Source organism: Chanos chanos, chromosome 13 (assembly GCF_902362185.1).
Source record: "Chanos chanos chromosome 13, fChaCha1.1, whole genome shotgun sequence".
NCBI lineage: Eukaryota > Metazoa > Chordata > Actinopteri > Gonorynchiformes > Chanidae > Chanos > Chanos chanos.
In genome coordinates, this window is record NC_044507.1 from 7,870,626 (window position 1) to 7,892,810 (window position 22,185).

The 22,185-nt window shown below is 43.1% G+C and overlaps 2 protein-coding genes, 1 long non-coding RNA gene and 2 other non-coding genes across 5 annotated transcripts in view; 2 read left to right on the forward strand and 3 right to left on the reverse strand.

Annotated features, from left to right (window-relative positions):
* The first annotated feature begins 277 nt into the window (after window positions 1-277).
* Window positions 278-12,517, forward strand: fbf1 (Fas binding factor 1). Its single transcript, XM_030790594.1, has 29 exons — window positions 278-367; window positions 617-644; window positions 748-789; window positions 925-1,003; window positions 1,084-1,144; window positions 1,232-1,282; window positions 1,705-1,831; window positions 1,932-2,012; window positions 2,696-2,842; window positions 2,973-3,087; window positions 3,369-3,550; window positions 3,659-3,758; window positions 4,140-4,562; window positions 5,020-5,108; window positions 5,579-5,794; window positions 6,522-6,619; window positions 6,735-6,866; window positions 7,108-7,208; window positions 7,582-7,788; window positions 8,217-8,324; window positions 8,600-8,739; window positions 9,450-9,568; window positions 9,933-10,055; window positions 10,310-10,495; window positions 11,064-11,240; window positions 11,724-11,861; window positions 11,951-12,050; window positions 12,221-12,339; window positions 12,434-12,517. Exons 1-29 carry the CDS (start codon window positions 278-280, stop codon window positions 12,515-12,517), a joined length of 3,663 nt encoding a protein of 1,220 aa, XP_030646454.1.
* A 45-nt stretch (window positions 12,518-12,562) lies between these two features.
* On the reverse strand, window positions 12,563-14,001 carry LOC115826396 (uncharacterized). The gene is made up of 4 exons (XR_004025796.1): window positions 13,895-14,001; window positions 13,400-13,503; window positions 13,078-13,130; window positions 12,563-12,831 (listed from the first exon to the last, which is right to left on the reverse strand). It is a non-coding gene; the product is annotated as an uncharacterized LOC115826396 (long non-coding RNA).
* Window positions 12,934-13,004, reverse strand: LOC115827117 (small nucleolar RNA R38). Its single transcript, XR_004025860.1, has one exon. It is a non-coding gene; the product is annotated as a small nucleolar RNA R38 (small nucleolar RNA).
* Window positions 13,202-13,272, reverse strand: LOC115827119 (small nucleolar RNA SNORD49). The gene has a single exon (XR_004025862.1). It is a non-coding gene; the product is annotated as a small nucleolar RNA SNORD49 (small nucleolar RNA).
* An 863-nt stretch (window positions 14,002-14,864) lies between the features above and the next one.
* Window positions 14,865-22,185, forward strand: part of sphk1 (sphingosine kinase 1) — an 11,917-nt gene continuing 4,596 nt past the window's right edge. The window contains exon 1 of the mRNA XM_030790214.1: window positions 14,865-15,291. Coding sequence (XP_030646074.1) covers window positions 14,865-15,291 — 427 coding nt within the window. The remainder of the gene's footprint in view (window positions 15,292-22,185) is intronic.

Below are 22,185 nucleotides of genomic sequence, written 5' to 3' on the forward strand. Positions count from 1 at the left end.
TAACCCGTGTTTGCCGTAGCGTTTCGAAATATGAATTCTTAGGAAATCACGACAGTCAATTTTATGAAAAGTTTTGTCTGAAACGGCTTAAAATAGAACGAGGTGTGCTACATTTGCTAGCGAAATATTTCTTCAGTTAGTCAGCTGCCGTTGCAAAGTCATTTGAATGAATCTCGCTGTGCAGTCAACTTTGCGCTGAAAGACAGGCGCTAGATATATAATGTGTGATCATACGGGTACTCATTACTGTATCTGATAAAACAGTCAAAGGTCGTGTATGGATTTCTGGATTGTCTTCTCTGTGGTAACCAAGGGCGACGCAGACGCCCTGATGAGATTTAGCCAACCGGTTGCTCTGATTTACCGCGTGTGACCGACGCATGATTTAAATATGGTTAGTTAATTAATTTCCTTGACAAAATGTCTGCTTTTGCCAGTCATTCTTCACAGAATTTAGCCTAGCAGTAATACTGGTATACTACAGTGATAACGTAGCAATTAAAATGCACATAGTTACATTTTTCTGTTTTAAAGTACAAACTTTTCACAAAATCGAAAATACTGTCAAAATTATGCTTATTTTTTTGTTTGTGTCTTTGTTTTGTAATCTCGCAAGACTTCCAAACAGAGGAAAGGACTGAAGGGTGAGTAACTGTAATTTAGCTTTTACAGTGTTTGTGATTCTGCACGTCTTGTCATTTATACCTGCGGATAAAGAAATCATTTCCTCCCCCTCCCTCTCTGTAGGTTCAATCGATGATGTGTTAGGAGACCTCTTAGGGGATGATGGTATGTGGTTTAGCAAATGCTTCCTGTGAATGTGCTTAAAATTCTTCAGTGTAAACACAAGACAGGAGTTTACATTTGCTAGCCCCATAAGCAGTAAAAAACGAGAAAACAACTGGTTTTTATGTTGTCGTTCAGACTTTCCTGTGAAAGCCAGATCTCCTGCTGGAGAACCACGCCGAACTCCAGGCGTTCTCACATCACGCAGTGGGCAGAAGTGAGTAGTGCACCCAAAGTTTGTTTGAGTTGAGAAGTTAAACCATTCATCTCATGACACGCTCATTTCACAACATCTAGATCTTTACTGGATGATGACTTCTTCAACAAGCTTGCCGAGGAGGCAGAAAATGAAGATGGGGTAGGTTGACATCCGTTTGGTTTTTGAAAGCTGTCAATCAGGATGACTGACATGTGAAATACTGTTTTGTTATCTCTCCTGTACCAGGCCTCTGATGTGTCTGAGGCAGATCCAGCAGCTCTTTTAGAGAGCATGAAGGTAAAAGACTCTTTATTCTTCACGATGTGACACCACTGATATTAGAACACTCTATTCCTTATGAGGTCACATCACACACATCAGAATGTTCTGTTTTGTTCCAGCATTTATGTTAGAATGCATTAACTCTGTGATGTCATACCATTCATATCAGACTGCCTTGTTCTTTATGATGTTATATCACTTTCTTGATTGTTTCGTCATTCATGAGAATGTCTTGTTTTGTTTTTCATGGTTTTACATCACTCACGCTAGAGCGTTCTGTTTTTTATTATGTCACACTACTTTTTATGGTGTCACACAAACTATGTCAGAATGCCCCATTCTTTGTGAGAGCTCACCAGCTCACCAGTACTTTGATTTACCTTGATGTCATCAATTTTAGGATGCTAAGTTCCTCATAAGCTCTGTTTTTCCCGTAGGACATGGATGATATGGATGCTGACCTCTTTGGTTCAAAAAAGAAGCCAAGTTCTGCCCCAGCTCAAAGTAAAAGTTCTAAGCCAGAGCCAGCCAAATCAGGAGACAAGCTCAAAAGTGGAGAAATTGGTACGTTTTGACTGTCTGAACATTGAGCCAGTTTGACACGTAGGTAAATGCAATGATATGTTTGAGAATATTGAAGTCTTATTGCTTTGTCCTTGGTCAGAGGAGCCTGTTGCCATGGAGAAGAAGCCTAGCTCTGCTCCTTCCTCCACTGTAAGAGGGTATAAGAAGTTCAGCTTCATGGGTGAGTTTTGGTACCACGGAGCTCTGCATGCGGTAATCTAGGTGTATAACTGTAGTTTTAACTATCTGTGTGTGTGTGGGTGTGTAACTGGAATGTTTCATCATTGTGACATCCATCATGCTGTGTCTTTGGGTGCTTTGACATACTGCACTGTTGTGAGATTACAGTGTCTGAGAGAAAACTATTACGGTAAAATGCGGGTGATATACTCATCTTGTGCCTTTCCTCCTTTAAACAAACATAGAGTTAGCCATAGATAGAGGTAGAGCACCGGGCAGCATATGTTTTGCTGTGGTTTGTCTGCCTGTCTTGAGCTGTTAATTCTAACTGCAAATTTTCCTCACATTGATCTCCCTAATATATTGCATCAGATGAGGCTGATGATGATGTCATTAACCCGCCATCTAAGAAAAAAGGTATCAAACCAGTAGTCAATCTTACTAAACCTGTCTGTGAACCCCCTGTTTACCATTAGATATGACCTTCTACATTGACCCAGCGTATTCAAACAAAATGGTTCTTGCAACAAAGAAAGATTAAAATTCTTAGAAGTTATTTCCCTGGAACATTGATTAACTGTTTAAACCGTCTCACATCCAAAGAGCTGAAATGGTGTTCCAATTTACAGTAGTTTTACACACATTTACAGTGCTAAACTTGTGTTTGTCCCTCTTCTGGTACAGACAATCTGGATGATTCTTTGGATGACTTACTAGATAACCTGGAGCCCAAAAAAGAGCAACACCTGCCTAAGGCCAAACAAGAGAAACCAGTCCTGCCAGTACAATCTCCCTCCTCCACACCAGTCACCCCAAAGAAAGGAGAAACCAGTATGTTTTATACCAGAAAGAGTTCTGTTTTTTCCTGAATGGTAGAATGATAATAATAATAATAATAAAATTAATTTTATTAACAAGGGTGAGTGTTCAGAGTTCCATGTCTCTCTCTCTCTCTCTTCAGCACTGAAGAAGCGGGATGAGCTGACCTTTGATGATGATGACGACATAATGTTTGCTCTGGGAGATGGAGATGTTCCTCAAGGCAAAGGGACAGGACTGTCCCAAAAGAAGGAGAGGCAAGAGTTTCAAATCCACGTTATCCCATTTGATCTTCCATAGGTCCGCAGAAAAGTGGAGTTCCCAGGGTTTGGAATAATCCCTTTCCGGGCTTGTTCGGGGAATGAGTTAAATAGGCAAGGGCTCAGGACAAATGAATGATGATTTACTATAAATAGACTCTCTGTTACCCTGATCTGACTGAATCAGAACTAAACCGATGCCCAAACGTAGAGATTGGGGAATAGATGCCGTCCCAGTATGATCGTTTAAATGCTCTCTCCTTCTGTCTGCCTTTCAGCGAGGCCCCTCAGAGAGCTCGCACCCGACTGGATGAGATTTTGAGTCGCGGGACGTCCCCTCGGCTCCTGGAGCGACCCCCCACCGGAGAGAAAAAAGATCCCCAACACTCAGAGAAACCCCAAGAGAAATATCAAGAGAAACAGCAGGAGAAGCAACAAGACAAGAATTCCGCCGGAAGAGGTTAGATAGTACTGTTATGTTGATGATACCGCATAATAAACTTAAGCGATATGCTAGTTGTTAGTACACACGTTAAGCTGTTGGTCTCTATGTGTCTGGTCCTCTCAGTGGATCCCCTCCAAGGACTGGATGACCTGACATTTGGCTCTTACCAGCCTACACTGAGCTCCACTCCAGAGGGCAGGCAGTCTCGCAGGCAGTCAGTACGGTAGGTCAACATGCCACCGCAGCCTTTGCTTTCATTAGAGTTCTAGGTTATCATCAACAGACATGCCATTGTCATGGAGATAGTCTTACTTGATCGTAATCATACGACATTCAAACGCTCTTTGAAAACTCGTATTCACCATTCGTATTTACCACTGGAATAATGACCCAGCTGCCTGATGTCAGACATAGTGGGAAATCCATAACTCCGGAAGCACTAGTTGGACGGCAGATAGTTTGCTATACATACGCTCTAGAAGTAGCTGCTGTGTTTAACAGTGTCATGTATGTTCTGCTATACTGTGTCATAACTGTTTATTGTTTTAAACTCCTTTTATGCCATGTTTTACTGGTCGTTAAAAAGCCTGCGTTTCTTTTACAGGTTCTCCACTGAAGATGTCAGTGGCTCCTCTCCTGAGCGAAAACCCAAACCTTCCACTCCTTCCACTCCTCGGACTAGCAGGCCTGCTTCTGACTGGTTGGGGCTTAAGCATGATGAAGATGAGGAAGAGGAGGATCAGAAGCCCAAGGTGACGGAGGCCCCAGTGGCAGCGGCAGAGAGTCCTCAGCGCCCACCGTCTGGTAGCCACGGGACGTCCTCGTCAAAACCAGCGGAAACCGTAACCCCCTCTCCCAAAACCTCTTTGCCCAAAGCAATCAGGTCCAGGGAGGAGGAGAAGGAGGAGGATGATTGGTTGGCTGGAGCACTGAGTCGTAAGAGAGTTCAGTCTGCCAGCCGTTCAGAGGAGAAACAGAGCAGACATCAGGACAGAAGAGATGAGACTGACTTGAATTCCTCGTTCAGGTCAGTCTTGGGTTCACTGTGGAAAAAAATCAAGACCCTTTTTTCATTTAATCATCTGTTCTGTATCAGATTTGAGTTAGTATCGAAGTGTCATGAAATGATATTACGTAGCTGAGATATGGTTGTATTAGTAAACTGCATTTCACCATATCTCATTTGCATACTTGATTCCCCCCCCCCAGTAAACCTCGCAGCCCTCCGGTCTCACAGCGGCACACAGAGGAGAGCACTCCAATCACCCAGAACGAACCAGCGTATGATCTCTTCTTTATATTAACTTATAACATATACATCACAGACATGTTTACTTTAGGCTGTTTTTAAACAACTTTTTTTGGTGTGTTTTTTCAGATCCAACCCTTTTTTTGCTTTTTCAACTAATAATTATAAATCAGTGAGTCTGTGTGCAGATTTGTCTAACCACTGCGTGATTTGTGGGTTTTTTTTCCCATCTCAGCATTGATCCTGTGGTGCCTAAACAGACCTCACGTAAACAGGACAGCGCTACACACCCCAGTCCAGCGCGAGGAAACCAGACAATGCCTGGTAGGTCTTTCACAGCTCACCAAATGTAACTCCATCAGCGCTATTCTGTTACGTCACCTTTTTGATTCTATAAGACTGTTTGACTCCACTTTTCCATTTAAATCTCCGTAATTGTGATGGAACTTCAGGGCTTTTGTCAGTCTGGAGAAAAGCTATTATGCTACATGATGTACTGTGCCATATGAATTCATTTGCCCTCCCCCTAACATCTCTCGTTTCCCTAAGATTAGGCCCCTCCTTCGAAAGTCTGTAGTAACTGTCGTCATAGCACACCAGCCGTCTACATGGTCACAAGGATTTCTCATGCAGAGCCTCCATAACCATTCTATAAGATGCTGCACCATTACACAGAATTATTCAGAATCATCTCCAGCAGGCATCTGATAAAACCAGTCTTCCCAGTACTCCTGTCACCACTCTGGTCCACCTCGTGTCTATCTCAGTCAGTTTTTTTGCCCTGTCACCCACAGCTGGCTCTGCTAAACCAGTCCCAAACTCCCAGGAGTGGGCCAGAGCCACTGGGCCCAGTACCTCACCCCTTCCCCACTTACCATCACACCAGAGCCAAGCCATTCCAGTCCACCAAACTGGGTCAGCAGGATGGGCCCCTCAGATGGATGTACCACCCTCCAATCCTGCCCAGCTATGGCATATGCCCAGTGCAGTGTGGTGTAGGTACCCAGAGGGTAGAAACTGTGGTTATTTACAAACCAGAAAGAATAGTGATGTCTTAGTTTATAGCTGCATAAACAACCAGCAAATCACTAGTTAGTAGCACATGTGGTTTATAGTAGCTTGTGAAGTTCACCATGTCAGCTCCTTTAGTCATGAGACAGTGTTTTACGATGGGAAGGTAGTGGAAGTTACACTAGCTGCAAGGTACTAAGTACAAGTTACAAGTGACAAGACAATGACGTATATTTTTTAGCTCAAAAGAGTTGTATACTTCAGCCCCCACAAGGTCCGTCCTGCATTAAAACAGATTAACAGACATATCAGCTCAAGTAACTCTCAATGAACCCCCTGAAAACTCCTTTCGTCATCTGCAAAGAAGCTCAACAAAGGTCAACGCTTGTTGGTGGACGGAACTTTTCACTGAAACTCTGTCACTCTCTCTTTCTTTTTTGAGAGTTTAAGAGTGAAAACTCTCATGAGAGATTTCTGTGCAAAAAAAACAGATAACATAATAAGAAAATGATCACAATCAGGTTAATTAATTTAACTTAATTTAATGAATTCTTCTTAACACAATTAAGAGGAATTCATGACAACAATCAATCAAACCCAGTGGTACTGTGTGTGTGTGTGTGTGTGTGTGTGTGTGTGTGTGTGTGTGTGTTAGCTGTGTTCTGTATAATGTAACTGAACCTAAAGACGTGAGCTGTACTTCATGTTAAGTTGGTTTGTGTTCAGTGTCACAGCAGAGACCAGCAGACGTCCCTTCCGCTGCCTCCCAGCCTCAGATACCTCTGTCTGCAGACAGTCTACAGCAACTCCTGCTACAGCAGCAGGTACAGCCAATGCACACCCATGCATAACCATGTTCTGTGCTCTGAGATCCTGAGTTCCCGTCTGTATGTGTGGGTATGTCAGCTCTTGTGTGTCTCTGCTGTCATGGATGTGTAGCTGGCTCAGGCCCAGTTGTGGGGACTGGGAGGAATTGTGGATATAAACGCACTGCAGAGGCAGAAGAGAGAGTTGGAGCAGCAGGCAGAAGATCTGTCTTTACAAGCCCGAATCATACAGCTGGAGGGACAGGTACTGACCAGCAAGAAAAGACTTTAAAATATTACTAAAATATTTGGTGGTGTTTTTTGCTATATGTCTAAAAAGGCAACAGTTTTAGAAAGGTTCCTGGATGGAAATATGTTATTATTTAACCTATCTCATCATCATCTTCCACTTTCTTCATTAGTTTGTCATCTGTTCTTTATTCTGTGTGTTTGTGGTATAGAAATAGTCTGTTTCTAACCCAGTTCTGGTGTTCCTTGGGTTTCAGGTACGGACCCTCCAGCTTGAACGGGACCAGAACCAGATGCTGCTGGACAGCCTGCAGCAGCGACACAAACAGGACACAGAGTTCCTGGAGAACACTCACAGGTACCACAGCAGATCCAGGGGGGGACTTCTGTTGGGTTTGTACGAGCTCCTGTCCCGGACTAGAATGTTGTCACTGCGTCCCCTTTAACGAGTTGTTCCGCCAGTCTTGTTGGCTCCAGGTAGTGGTTATTTTCGGAAACGTATTTATCTGAAATCTAAGAGAATAGCCCTCTCTTCCAAAAATGTTATGATATTTGCCAGTACTATGTGACTTTTACATGTGTCAGATTAGTTGTGCGGTATACTCACATGTACTGTTATTGTGAGAAGTTAAAGAAAAACACAACACAAATTATATATTTAAAAAAAACTTTCATTAAAGATTTATTATTTTTTGACAAACTTTTAAAAAGATACCTGTCCCCTTTGTCAGGGCCCGGGTGAAGCTGCTGGAGGATTCAGCGGGACAGAGGGAGGCACGGGCTCAGCAGGAGATTGAGGTTCTGGAGGAGAGACTGGCAGCAGTAATGAGGATAGCAGAGCAGGAGAGAGCAGAGCTGCAAGCTCAGCACCAGCGAAGACTGGCCCAGTGCCAACAGGACCGGGACAGAGAGGTGGAGAGGCTCAGAGACCTGCAGAGGTACACAGCCAGTCAGAGACCTGCAGATGTCCTCAGTCCAGCCAATCAGAGAGCGGCCTTCCTCAACCCCTCCTTCCTGGGAATTGTGTATCACACCTTCCCTATCCTGCTTAGCACATTACCACACACAGAGCAGTGTGTTACAGATTTGAGTGACTAAAATATCTTTGTTCCCGTGACTTTTATTAGTACAGAAATAAACTTTTGTTGTAGCACCTTGCAAACCAGCCATCAGTATTTCAGGTACAGAAAAAAAACGCAATGCTGACGTGTGGAATTTCCAAATTTGTGTGCATGTATTTCATTATAATATGCTATGAGTAACATTGCTGGGTAAGGGCTGTTACAGGTGTACGTTACATTTGGAGGGTTAATTTGTGAGGTACAGATTTGATGGTACATTTTGGATGTGTTCATCCTTTCCTTAGGAAGTCTATCCTGGAAATGAAGAGAGATTATGAGGATCAGATACAAAGACTGAAGAAACTGAAGGAGGAGGAGATTGATGCAGTCACCAGTGCCACTTCACAAACCAGGTCTCACACACACACGCACACATACATATACACACACATACATATACACACACACACATATACACACACACACACCCAACAACAATAACTACAACAACAGCCAATAAAATTCCAGTTTCTTTGATGCAATCCACAACACACATCCCTCAAACACAAAGAGTCTTGATCCGTTAAAATCTCAGTGAATGACGCACACATGCATATAAGAGTTTGGTAGTGGAAACTAAATAATTAGAAGTCTGTGTCTGTGTCTGTGTGCGTGTGTTTGTTGTCAGGTCTTTGACGGTGGTGATTGAGCAGATGGAGCAGTTTTCTCGACAGTTGGGCGATTTGTCGTCCCGTGTTGAAAGCACCCACGAGCACACAGCACACGGCCTGGAACAGGGAGCACGTCAACGAGACGAACAGTTACGGGGTATACAGCAACCTCAAACACACACACACACACTGTTCTCAATACACAGTCTATCAAACACACACACATTTCTCACACAATGCTTCAAACACACACACACTGTTCTCAATACACAGTCTATCAAACACACACACACTGTTCTCAATACACAATGCTTCAAACACACACACACACTGTTCTCAATACACAGTCTATCAAACACACACACATTTCTCACACAATGCTTCAAACACACACACACTGTTCTCAAAACACAGTCTATTAAACACACACACATCTCTCTCAACACACATGAAATACTTAATACTGAAATACTAATGCAACACTTAATACATGCACGCAGCACTAAACACTCAAACAGTTCAGCAGCGATAAATTACTCTCCCGATCCGACTATAGCCCTAAGTGATGCTCACAGCAGAGACAATTATTGAGTGTATTTCAGTATAAATGACTTTATTAATGAATAAAGTAAGATTTATGTAGGAAATTCCTGCCTTTTGTGAGGATTTTATGAGTATAATCAGATATAATGTGGTAAAGTACAACCCCTGCTTCTCACTATGCACTAGCACCATGTGCGCCCCCTGCTGTTTTGAGCTGGTATAGCAGAGAGAGCACCCTGCTGTGTGTTGTATGTGGATTAAAGTGCCCACCCTGCTGCTTGTTTGAAGTGTTGTTAAGTGCACCCCCTGGTGTCGATCTTCAAGTTCTTCAGGAACGCCTGAGTCAGCAGCAGAGAGCCATGGCAGAGGAACGCACTCGACTAAACGAGGTCATCGCCAAAATGGACACACAGCTGACTGAGCAGCAGAGACAGCTGGAGAAGGTCATTGTCTCCATGGTTACCTGCATCCCGTTCACTGATAAGGGACTCTCAGGGCTCGTACAGCCAGAGCACATTAAATATAAACCCAATCAATAAATAATTATTGAACAACATAAATAATTAAAATGGCATACTAAAATATCTCCTACACTGGTCATACCATTTGAACGGTACGTGTTTCTTCAAATGTATTATTTGATGACACGAGAAATATTAGCCTCTTGGTCATGGTTTGATAAATGTGCCACCAAATTAGTTCACCCAAATTAGCCTTGTCTTCTGAATTTGAGTATTTGACACTTTTCTCTGTCTGTGTGCGCGTGTGTGTGTGTGTGTGTGTGTGTGTGTGTGTGTGTGTGTACAGGAGCGTTGGAGAGTGACTGCAGAACAGGCCAAAGCTGAGTCTGCATTAAGAGCCCTGGAGGAAGAGAGACGAACTATGACTCAACACTTCACCATGGAGAGGGAGGAGCTGGAGAGGGCCAAGGTGTGACACAGTACCAGCTGACAGGACACATGATCCTGCTCTTATCGTGTCCAGTCATCACCAATACATTCTCACAATGGAGAACTAAGACAGTGAAAACAAGCTACTTAAAACCTGTGTAATGTGTCCTCGGCTCCACTGAATCACTGAACACTTGACATGCATATTTGTGCGTGCGTGTGCGTGTGCGTGTCCGTGCGTGTGCGTGTGCGTGTGCGTGTGTGTGTGTGTGTGTGTGTGTGTGTCTTTCTCAGAGTGCTCTTTTAGAAGAGCAGCAGTCAGTCATGCAGCACTGTGCAGATGAACGCAGGAAGTTGGCCGTGGAGTGGTCACAGTTTCACGCCCAGGACAAACTGCGGCAGGAGCGGGCAGAGCGTGAGGCTAGTCGTGCCATGGAGAGAGATGCCCACAGAGAGGGCTCCATCATCAGCATGGCACAGGTGGGCATGACAAAAAGCAGCTCACTCAGGAGGAGGCGAACTTCACAGCTCGGTTAGACAGCTTTCACTTTATCTCCTTAGGATCACCTAAGGAGAATTTAGAGACCGCATATAACTGTTAAAATCTTTTGCTACTGTGTCATAAAAATATCTTTTTTTTTTTTTTTTTTTGTAAGACGTACATTGCCCATTACTGATATTTAACATTCTGACTGACTTCCGTAATTATGTCAGTCATCTGGACATGGCAAAGAGGACACGTGTTAATATTTGTGCTCAGTGATGAATAGCATGTTTGTTATTGGCAGTTAGACAGGATCCACCAGCCAATGACTGGACAGCATGCTTTACATGACTTGGCTGCTGAGCTAGCCATTCAGTAATACTATGGCCCTATATGTTCAGTGACGCAGAATACACGCACATTTCAATTCCACCTCATTTCACTTCATTTCTGAGCTCTTGACCAATCAGAGTTGGTTCTTTGTCTGGTTTGTGATATTGTTCTGCCTGTGATCTCAAACACACTTCTAAGACAAAGTGTGTGACATTTTGTGTCATGCTGTAGGATCAGGTGGAATTAAAGTTACGTGCAGGAGAGCTCAAACAGCGAGAGGAGGCGGCAGCGCGTGAGAGGGAGGCGCTGGAAAGACTTCGAGAGGAGCTGGAGAGAGAGAAAGAGAGACTGAGCGGAATGGCCCTGCATCTGAAGACACGAGCGGAGGAAGTGGAGAGCTTCAGCAAGGTTTGGATTAACGCGTCCGTTTGAAATCGCCGTCAGCTGTTTCTTTTTTCTTCATTAATGATGAACACAGGACACTAAATTAGAGATTGGCACAAGAGGTAAGAAAAAAAAAAAAAAAAAAAAAGAATCTTGGTTTTATGAAACACCCTCTCTCTCTCTCAACTTAGGTGTCATAGCTGACACAGCACTCAGACGTATTTCTGATAATGACCCGTGCGATGAGATTATCGCAAATCCCGCTTCATGGCCTTTTCCCTCGCAACTCATCTCTCCTTATGGACACTGAGTGCTTTTCACTAATGATCGTGCGTTAAATTGAAGTAGAGCAGATGTGGATTAAATGTTTGAGCGCGTGGTTCGAGCAGCGGCACGTGTGAGAGCGAGATTAAAACACAGATAAAAAGGTGCGTAATGCACCGTGCGTTTTAAACGCAGATAAAGCCGCAGTATGTGTGATGAAGCCGTGTCAACGTTGATTGACAGCTTGCCGCAGAGCGATACGAGGAAGGCGAACGGGCCGTACGAGAGGCCAGGCAGGTGGAGGCGGAGCATCAGGCTCGTCTACGGACCATCCACAAACAGACAGAACTCCTCAGACAACAGGAACAGAGTCTACATCAGGCAAGATCTCATGGTGTGCACACACTTATAACTGCACTTTAACAGTGTGAACGATACAATGACTCCTTTATTATCTACTCATCACGCAGGAGAGGATAAGGATGACCGATCATCGAAGAGACATGGAACGATTAAGACAAAGCCTTCCTGTGAACATTGCACCTTTAAATCCAGGACCATTCCTCCCAGGTATACACACCCCACACAAGTTCCACCACCACAATAGAGATATTTTTGGGGTTTTTTCCCCCCCAGCATATTCATGGGTAATGAGTAATAATCACTTCAAGTATCTGAGATTTAACTCCAGCAGACAGCTTGATCAGTCAGTAACTTGAGGAATTGTATTTTACTGTCAGATTTCACTCCTACACTGAGTAATACTCAGTTAGCAGCTCCTGCAAGTGCTCCCCAGGCAAACCCAGTCTCTCCAGAGCTCCAGGCCACACTGACCCTGCTCAGACACACTGCAGAAAAGGTTAGCAAAGAACTCCATCCCCCACAATTTTATTTCGGCACCACCCACTCCCCACTCAAAACTGACCAGCAAAACTGTTTATCCTCCCCCCCAGGACCACGATTTTCTCCAAGATGAACAGTTCTTCCTGGAGACGCTAAAGAAAGCATCGTACAACTCTGCTTTCCACACAGCGTGAACACAACTCAACAGACAAGCTTTCATTTCAGTTATGTGTTTTATTATGCTTTTGATACTCAAATAAAATTACATAAAAGGTTGCCTAGCACCCATGCTTTGTGTCTCCCCCATCTTGATTGTACAAACTGTAAAATGGTTATCCATTGTGACTGTCTGAATCTGCCACAGCGTTTTAAATCTGTATTTTGAGTTATATTTGATTCACAGAATGAATACTGTCCAGTGTTCTACAGATCAGCCATCCACTTAGACACAGATATTACACTGAAGTGGTCTCAGGTAACTGAAGTCCAGTCTTCCACATCGCCAGACCTTAAACAGGAAAAAATGTTGCTCGTTACCATATCCATAAAAACACTCCACAAGGAAAAACAAATCATTGCAAAATTATCAGTTCAGATGTCAACTCATACTACAAGCCTCAGGTTACCATGACTCCACATGCTGAGTTCAGACAGGGATAACTTGTATCATCACAGGCTTATGGGTTTACACTTTGTTTAAAAAAACAAAAACAAAAAACAATTCAGAGACACAATCTCAGGAAATTCTCTTTACCTGATACCACATGCTCTGTATGGATTGTGGCAACTGTCTATCCTGGATCATATCTGTGGAAAGAGAAACAGACTATCAGATTCAGCTCAAAGTTCCAGGTTAAAACCATTTAAGAAGCAGTTTTCCTCAGAATAAATGTATAGCCGTCGTCAGTTATCGCATCAGACGGCACTTCCTAACGTTTTCATCAAAGGAAGTAAAATGGGGCCAGATCACTTTGGAACACACCCTTGAAAAATTGAAAACCAATACTGGAAGCCCGTTACACATATGGACGTTCAATATACTTTAAATAATATAACAAATACTAAAACTTACTCACCACCGTCTCGTTGCGGGAGTTTCGTATGAATATCAAAAGACGGATGGCTCCGATACCTTCCACGATGCATCGCTGGCTTTATTTAAACCGCAGCCTGTTAGGGTCTGACAAAGAGAAAAGCGTATCAACAAACCTTATTTCAGAGAACTGACAGATGATTACTGTGCAGATAAAGTTAACTAAGTAAGCCAGTTCAAATAGACAGTCACGTGCCGCTTCAACCATGACCTTCGGCGGTACGAAGTTATTTGATTTTTTTTAAAACAGGTTATCTCTAGCATCTCTTCAGCTATAGATGTCGCATAATTACACCAGTAACTTCATTTGTCATGAACAGTGGCACAGATCGCCAAAACGACACGATCCTATCGGTCTTTTGAATGCCTTTAAGATAAGCTAACTGGCTAGCGAATCTAGCCTCGTTGTCTAGAATTACTGATCAGAGAAAGCAAACGCAAAAAGGTCAGAAATCTTCACCGTTTCAAATAAACTCACATTTGTCAAGGCGGTTTCCAGTTGTTTGAACCTAATTCATCCATCTCATGCATGTTGCACACTGAAGACAAAACAAGACTAAGTCGCTAAAGCTACTTCTTCCAACGTGCTCACACGAAGAAAAGAGGCTGCGCGAACATATCGGTGGGTCTTTATACACTGCTCCACGTCATAACCCATGTGACTTTTCTTCGCTCAGAGAAGAGCCTGTAAAAAGCCCCTTCTCTACACGAAAGACCAAAGTCTCAAAGTCGCAATTATTTTGAAGTAGCCTACACAGTCCAAACAACATTATTAAATGATAACCAATCACTGAAATATCTGGAGCATTGCAGAACTCTGAAACTATGCCAGCACGTATAATGATCGAACGGATCTTCTGAAACCATTACATCAATTAAATATCGCGATTTCCCTTTTTTAAATTATTAAATGTTAGCCTATTTCTAAAAGGGTTGTTTTCCTATTATACAGATGTTAATTCCGAGTAAGACAAACTACAAGCACTGAACAGAAGAGATGTGATAGAAATATATTGTCTGTATTGTATTACCTATCGTTTCGAGCTCCCGTCAAACTACCATTTAATGCTTAATACGGAGATTAAAAATAGGTTACAGCTTTGAGGATTAAATCTCGAAAGTGGTCAGTTAATGGATTTATGGTTTCTGTGGGGCCAGTTACAAACAGTTTATTTCTGTTTAGATTAACCTTAACTGGAACTGCATTCCTCGACAAAACAAATGCAGAGAACAAACATTGCACTGGGAGTGATCCACTAAAGTCGTTTGAAGAACATCTGACTCCAGCTTTTCTATTGTCGTTCCTGTTTCTGTCACTAGGGAGAGATCTTTCAACTGTATAAAAAAACAGCTGTGTTACTACTACTAAAGTCCTACCGCAGCCACGGAGCACTATCTTCTGCACGCGGCTCCGATCTGCGGATCGCGTCGCCCTCTCTTCAGACGGGATGGATAAAAATACTACCGTTTCTGGCCCATATCATCAGTCCAATGGGGTCGCGGGGATTTTATACGGGGAGTTCACGGACAACATTAACCCGAAGGTCAGATATGCGGTGAGCCTTACGGACTGTGCCCTCACAGTTCAAAAGATCAGCTCCTCACCTGGGCAGGACAAGATGGTATTTAACCTGAGTGATTGTATTGGATGCCATGCTTCCACAGCAGTTGACAGCGCGGATACGGGTGCTTACTTCACCGTTTATTTCTACCCTTACAAACGGAGATGGATGAGCTCAGTACTGGCCCGGCAGAGGGTCGAGCAGTGTTTTCGGGTCGCGCTAGTCCAAGACGCTCGAGCGAACCTGGAGGAGGCGGAGAGATGGGCTCGCGCTGTCAGGGAGGCTTCTGCTCGAAATCTGCCAAGACGAGATGGTGAGAAGAGTTCTCCTTGAGAATGTTATTATCTTTAAAAGTTAAGATACTGTGAGAGTGAAACAGCTGGGCTGCGATGTGGTTATGGCACGTATTTTTGATATGGCATCATAACCTACGAGGAACTGTCCTGAAACTTTCTTAGGAACATAAGCCATACCGCACTTTATCCTCTTTTTAAACTTTTTTTTTTCATTGCCCCCAAGGCTGTGACTGTGCTCTGAATATACCAACATACCCAGCATATAGAAGTCACAGTGATTAGTCCTCACTATTATCTCTGCATTCTTTGCCTTTGGGGGAAATTTCAAGACAGAATGTTAGTGGTATTCCTGACCTGCACCATATGGAACCAGTTCTACCTGCTTGAGGACAACGATTGTTTCAGTTATAATTTATCTAGATTAAATACGTGTTTGAGTAATCTTATTATATATGACCTGTCATTCCATTATTATGACTTTTTCGTGGTGAGGTGTGACTAAAGGGACTTGGTCTCCTTAGATTTAAGATGACTGAGAAATTCAGATGTGTAAGGGCTTTCTCTCAGGCACATGTGTTGAAGTCATAACTAATGGATGGGCAGTGCAAGGCAGCCAGCTTGTTCTATCCTTTTCATGGCGTCACATCCTAGAGAGAGAGTGAGAGAGTGTAGAAGAGTTTTTCAAGCATCACTGCTCACCAATCCCCTCAACCCCTGTTCAGAGGTTTTATGTGCCATGCTAGACCCAGTTTACATGTAAACCGACTGTATCTGAGATTTTACCGTTTCGTCCTTATTTTAATTAAAAGATCTCTCACCATGCAATGTGAGCAACTGCTGTATCTGGGAGGAGTGAGGGTCCGGTAATTACTATGCAGGTCGCTCACAGCGCGATAAGGGATTATTTGATGCGTAAATGCGTAAGTCAATGTCACATGAGGTCTCTTGCAGAAGAATCCAAAACAGGTCTTTATCACATGAAGAAACTGCAGTAGTCTCCATTCATCCCCATTCTTAAAAAGCCAACAAATCTTAAAGGAAACCAGATCTTTGAAGCTTAAAGCAGGATAAGCATGTCAAAATGTTTTCGAAAACACCTCCCTGAAACCCACCTCTGAGTAGGAGAAACACAGTGAAATAGACAAAACCCTTAGTCTCTGTCTGTGCTTTGATTCCCTGTGTTGGATTTGGGACGTTGTTTGAATCTGAGGATCACTGACAAACGGAGTTACTCAGGTGTCCGTGGTAACACCACCCAAAATCTCAGTGCTTATGGTGACAGGGAAGGGCACTGATTAGTTATCCATCAGTCTGGAGAATTAAACGCAGAGAAATGTCAAAGACAGAGATATATTCCTGAAACATTGACAGCTAAATCACTGAAAAACTGTGGACGGTCACCTTGGAGTCAGCTCCATCAATTTAATGAGGGAGAATAAAAATAGAATATCATTCTGTCCATATTAATTTAAGGAAGAGAGAACCGTTTTTCAGGTTACATCAGGCAACCCTTTCATACTGTAGTGTAGAACACAGTGACTAAGTCATATGATATGGTGCAATGATATGGTTAATTCATAAGGTAGTTTGAGCATGCATGATCCAGGGCGGCCAATAATACACTATTTAGCAGAATATATCTATTTTAAATGAGCCCCCTTTTTTTCCAAGTAAAGAGTCCAGCTTGAGATGGCACATAAAAGTCTTGTCTGGAGATATATATATAATACAGTGTACGAACTTGTAAACCAGTCATCTTCAGCTCTCAGGAGTTTAATCAAGGTCATAATTATTTGGTAATAATCATTAAGTTCATATTTGCATACATGGCATAAATTAAAAATTAATGGACTTAAATGAGAATCACTCAGCATTAGTATTCACATAATCTCACACTGTAAGACTGGGTGGAAATGAAGGGTGAATAGGATACTGTCTGCTTATATTATCAGCTTTTTCTTCTCCGTTGCCGTCAAACTTATAATTCAGCTCAGAACTCAGCCCAACATAATTTGAAAACCTCACAAATTGACGCATGGGTAGGTAAACACCCTTTAGTCAAAGCAGGGGGCTTAATATCCTGCTCCTGCACATGGTCAGAGACAGTGTGAAAACATCCTTAATGCTTGGCAGATGCTTCTGTATTCTGAGACAGGATCATCACCACAGACTGTGCTGTATGAATGAATGGATTTAGCACACACTCCTCTCCTGACATTTTAAATGGTCCTTTCAAAGGTCAACAGTCTCAGACTGCTATTCAGATTCGTGTTAATTACATTCACCGTCATCACACTGAATCGATCTTTGTCGTGCTAATGTCTCCTCTTCTCTGGCTGTAACTCTGAAACTCTGTAACTCTGTGTCATTTTGGTTTTTTGTTATATGGTGTGATTCACTGTGGGGCTGACTTTCTTAGCTTTAGCGGGTGTATATAAAGATACTCTGGGCCACATTTAGGCATGTGTTTGTGTGAATTAAGATGCTGTCTTGTGTACAATGAATTCATTTTTATAGAAATGGGGATTATACAGCACATTCTAAGGATTTTTGCCGTTTTGAGTATTAAGGATGAGACTGAAAGAGAAAGGGTAGAATGTGTGTGTGTGTGTGTGTGCGTGCGTGTGTGTGCGCGCGCGCATGCACGCGCGTGTGCTTGTGCTCGTCCACGTGCATGTTTGTGTGTCTGTGTGTGTGTGTGTTCGCGTGTACGTGTGTGTGTGTGTGTGAGTGCGCGTACGTGTGTGTGTGTGTGTGCGCGCGCACGTACGTGTGTGTGTATGTGTGTGGGTGCGCGTACGTGTGTGTGTGTGTGTATGCGCGTACATGTGTGTGTGTGTGTGTACGCGTGTACGTGTGTGTGTGTGTGTGTGTGTGTGCGCGCGCACGTACGTGTGTGTGTATGTGTGTGGGTGCGCGTACGTGTGTGTGTGTGCGCGCGCGCGTACGTGTGTGTGTGTGTGTATGCGCGTACATGTGTGTGTGTGTGTGTGTGTGTGTTTGTGTGTGTGTGTGGTTCAGTGAGTGTCATTCTGCAGTTTGCCCCTGTGGCTCTGGGTTGTGCTGACAGTAGAATGTGGTGCGTGTGAATGATGCTAGCGCTGCTCTGAGCAGGGCTGTCCCTCCTATCGCAACCAGCCTGTCAGGCCCCAGGGACTTCCAGTCTCTTCCAAATAACAGAACTGACAACCCATTGCTCTCCCGCTATCTCTCTCTCTCTGTCTTGCTCTCTCTCTCTCGCTCTCTCTCTCTCTCTCTCTCTCTCTCTCTCTCTTTTGCTCTCTCTCTCTCTCTCCCTCTCTCTCACTTTCTCTCTCCCTCTGTCGGTCCCTCACACACACACACACACACACACACACACACACACTTATACCACTACAGACCCTACAGACTGACAGCCTTCTTCCTTCCACAGTCTCCAGGTTTCGACTGTTTAACAGAGCTGCCCAAGCCTGAGTCATGGCTTGGGTGGGTCACTATGTTCAGTCTGACTCAGTAACAATATTAACTCCTCCTCAGACACATACAAAATGGAATTTTCAAACTGTCACGTTTTGGCCATACTGTAAAAGGATCTTCCCCTCACCTAAGCAAGGTCAGACAATGAAGAGATGGAGAGAGTGAAAATTTTGTTTTTGGTGGATGGTGAACTTGCTTGAGGCACTAGTTCTCTCTAGTTTGGATCTCTGTTTTTTCTCTTATTGTGAAGTTCATGATTTTACCGCAATTCTTGTCTGACTGCTTGTAATACATTGTGACGGGATGACGCAGCTGTGGAGAAAATTAATGCTCAGATATCTGTTTTTTTTCAACGAGGCTGAAATGTTTTATTAACGCATTCAAACAGTGTACACTGAAATGGAACGCTTTGCTGTACTAGTAATTTGATTAAATGTCCAGTTAAGCCTATTTAGTATACCCAGAGAGCTTTCCTCATTAATCTGATCACTTGTTTTGAAGTCTTGTGTAAATATTGTCTGGTTTGCTCATCCACTAGATAAATCTAACTGCCACATTATGCACTCTGTGCAATTATATGTTCGTTATTTTTCAGTCTGCATTCTACAACTGACCCAGCCGGTACTGAGACACTCATAGCCTGTCACACATATGTTTGTACATATACACACAAACTCTCTCTCTCTCTCTCAAACACACACACACACACACACACACACACCCACACGTCATTCTTTATATTTTGACAGATATTTCTGTCCTTATGGGAACAGGGGGATCACTCAATGCAACCCCCCCCCCCACACACACACCACACACACACACTCCACACATACATACACACAGAGGACAGGAGGGGGACAGAGTGAAACTCATCCTTGTTGACGCTCTGAGTCACATTTGTTCTGTGCATTCCTTTGTATTACAGTAGAGCAAATCATATAGTAAGGAAAGGAGAAGACCAAAAGGGAGAAGACAGAAGGGACTGTTTATGTGACCTTTGAGTGACCTTGAGACAGACTTTTATGAAATATGACTCAGAGAGTGGCCATCATACCATGAATTATTAAATCCTATATAGGATACTTGTCTCTAGCTGAAAAGCCTTCAGGGAAGAGTTTTGTTTGTTTTTGTTTTTTTTTTTTTGTTTACTCTCTTTTATCCAGTAATGAGCTTATTATGGGCTGTTTACTGCTCTTAGACCTATATTTGTGTTCACATTCTTGCAGTAACACCTGTACTCTCTTACACTCATGCTCTCATATTCACACTCTCATACTCTAATATTCATCATCATGCCAATGGTGTCATACTCTCATATTCATACTCTCATACACTCATATTCATCGTCACACTCATGGTGTCATACTCTCATACTCTCATATTCATACTCTTATACATTCATATCCATTGTCACACTCATGGTGTCATACTCTCATAGTCTCATATTCATACTCTCATACATTCATATCCATTGTCACATTCATGGTTTTTTATACTCTCATAATCTCATATTCATACTCTCATACTCTAATATTCATCGTCACGCCAATGGTGTCATACTCTCATATTCATACTCTCATACATTCATATCCATTGTCATATTCATGTTTTTTTATACTCTCATACTCTCATATTCATACTCTCATACACTCATATTCATCGTCACACTCATGGTGTCATACTCTCATACTTTCATATTCATACTCTCATATATTCATATCCATTGTCACACTCATGGTGTCATACTCTCATACTCTCATATTCATACTCTCATACACTCATATTCATCGTCACACTCATGGTGTCATACTCTCATACTCTCATATTCATACTCTCATACATTCATATCCATTGTTATACTCATGGTGTCATACTCTCATACATTCATATTCATCGTCACACTCATGGTGTCATACTCTCATACTCTCATACACTCATACTCAGATTGTTTCGTGTCAGTCTTGGATTTTAGTGTCTTGATTTTCATGTTGTAGTCCATTTTATTAACGGTTCTTGACCAGGAATGTTTAGAAGTCATGTTGATGAAAGAAGAAGTAGGCTGTGAATGGCAGGTGAGCAGTATAACCTGTTCCTGGTCCAAAGTCTCTCTGAGAGATCTCCTGTGATAGCACACTTCCTAAAAACCTTTACTCCTCCATCTGTTCACGTCCGAGCCCCTCTGGTTCAGAAAGTTACTGGGAAAGTTTAAAGTGTGATTCGACATCGTTTCGATGGATCTAAGACTACATATAGATCTCAGTGTCTGATAGTACATGAATTAACAGAACTAATGCAGCACTCCAATAACTAAAATGAGACTCACACACACACACATGCACACACACACACACACACACACAAATACCTGTCAAACTTGGCAGTCTACTGTTGTTCCCAGTGCCAGAGAAGTGACTACATGGTTGTCAGATGAGGATACAGATGCTGTCTCTGTCTCAGCAAATACAGCCCTAAGGGCTTCTGACTTCTAACCTTTTAGCTCTCTACACATTGGGATATCTCTACCATCTACAGTCTTTGCCCGCTGATAGTGGGGCATGTCTGCCAACAAACACTGTCTTCTCTCTGTGCTAGCGGGGCATTTCTGCCACTAACACTATCTGTTCTTGCTGTTTTTGTGGCGTCACGGCCGTTGACACTGTCTGTTCTCACCGTTAGAGGGGCATCTCTGACATTAACACTGTCTGTGCTTACCGCTAGTGGGGCATCTCTGCCACACACTCTCTGCTTCCTGCCCTTAAGTACATGGAGCATTGTAATAAATGATATAAATAGATCCCCTGTCCCTGCCAGTTCTCTTAACAGGAGTATTGACATCAGTTGTTTTTCCTTTGGTGTCAAAGCTTGTGATTTAAGCCTTAAGGAGAGAGGGGAGGGGGAGTGAGCACTCTGTTTTTCTGTATAGAGAGAGATGGTCACCATTTTGTTTCTATGTGTTTTAGTTGATGCTTTCATACCACTGTCTCAATAGGAGTGCCAAGAAACTGGAGCCACAGCTCTGGGAGAAGCTGCCACTAACGAGAGTGTGTTGACGTTGCAATGGGAAAGCCACTTCCCCTGTGTTATTCTGATAGACAGAGGGGCCTTGTGTGTCAAGAGAAGGGCACTGTCCTCCTGCCAGTCTACTTGGCAGACATACTCAAAGCTGGCATTTGTCGGGCACCGCTTTGGAGAGCATTTCAAGAGTACCCTTAACGGTGTGGGATTAGGACTGGTGGACCTCTCTCCTAAATTTGACTCTTGAGGAAACTGTAGTCCTGTATTGGCCCCTGAAAGATTTAATATTCTCTGCATTTCAGTGCCAAAGGCTAGAGCAGTCACTAAGGGACAGGTTTCATGAGGAATGTGCTTCTACCTGCCCCCTGCTAGATCGGAATACATCAATCACACAGCTCTCGCTCTCAGCTGTCAGAACTGCACTGTCTGAAGAG

Excerpts from the sequence above, each read along its gene's own strand:
- fbf1 (XM_030790594.1), top strand. The coding sequence starts at position 278 with ATGGATTTCTGGATTGTCTTCTCTGTGGTAACCAAGGGCGACGCAGAC. Across the intron at positions 5,109-5,578 it reads AGGAAACCAGACAATGCCTG|CTGGCTCTGCTAAACCAGTC; the intron begins GTAGGTCTTTCA and ends TGTCACCCACAG. Across the intron at positions 6,620-6,734 it reads AACTCCTGCTACAGCAGCAG|CTGGCTCAGGCCCAGTTGTG; the intron begins GTACAGCCAATG and ends ATGGATGTGTAG.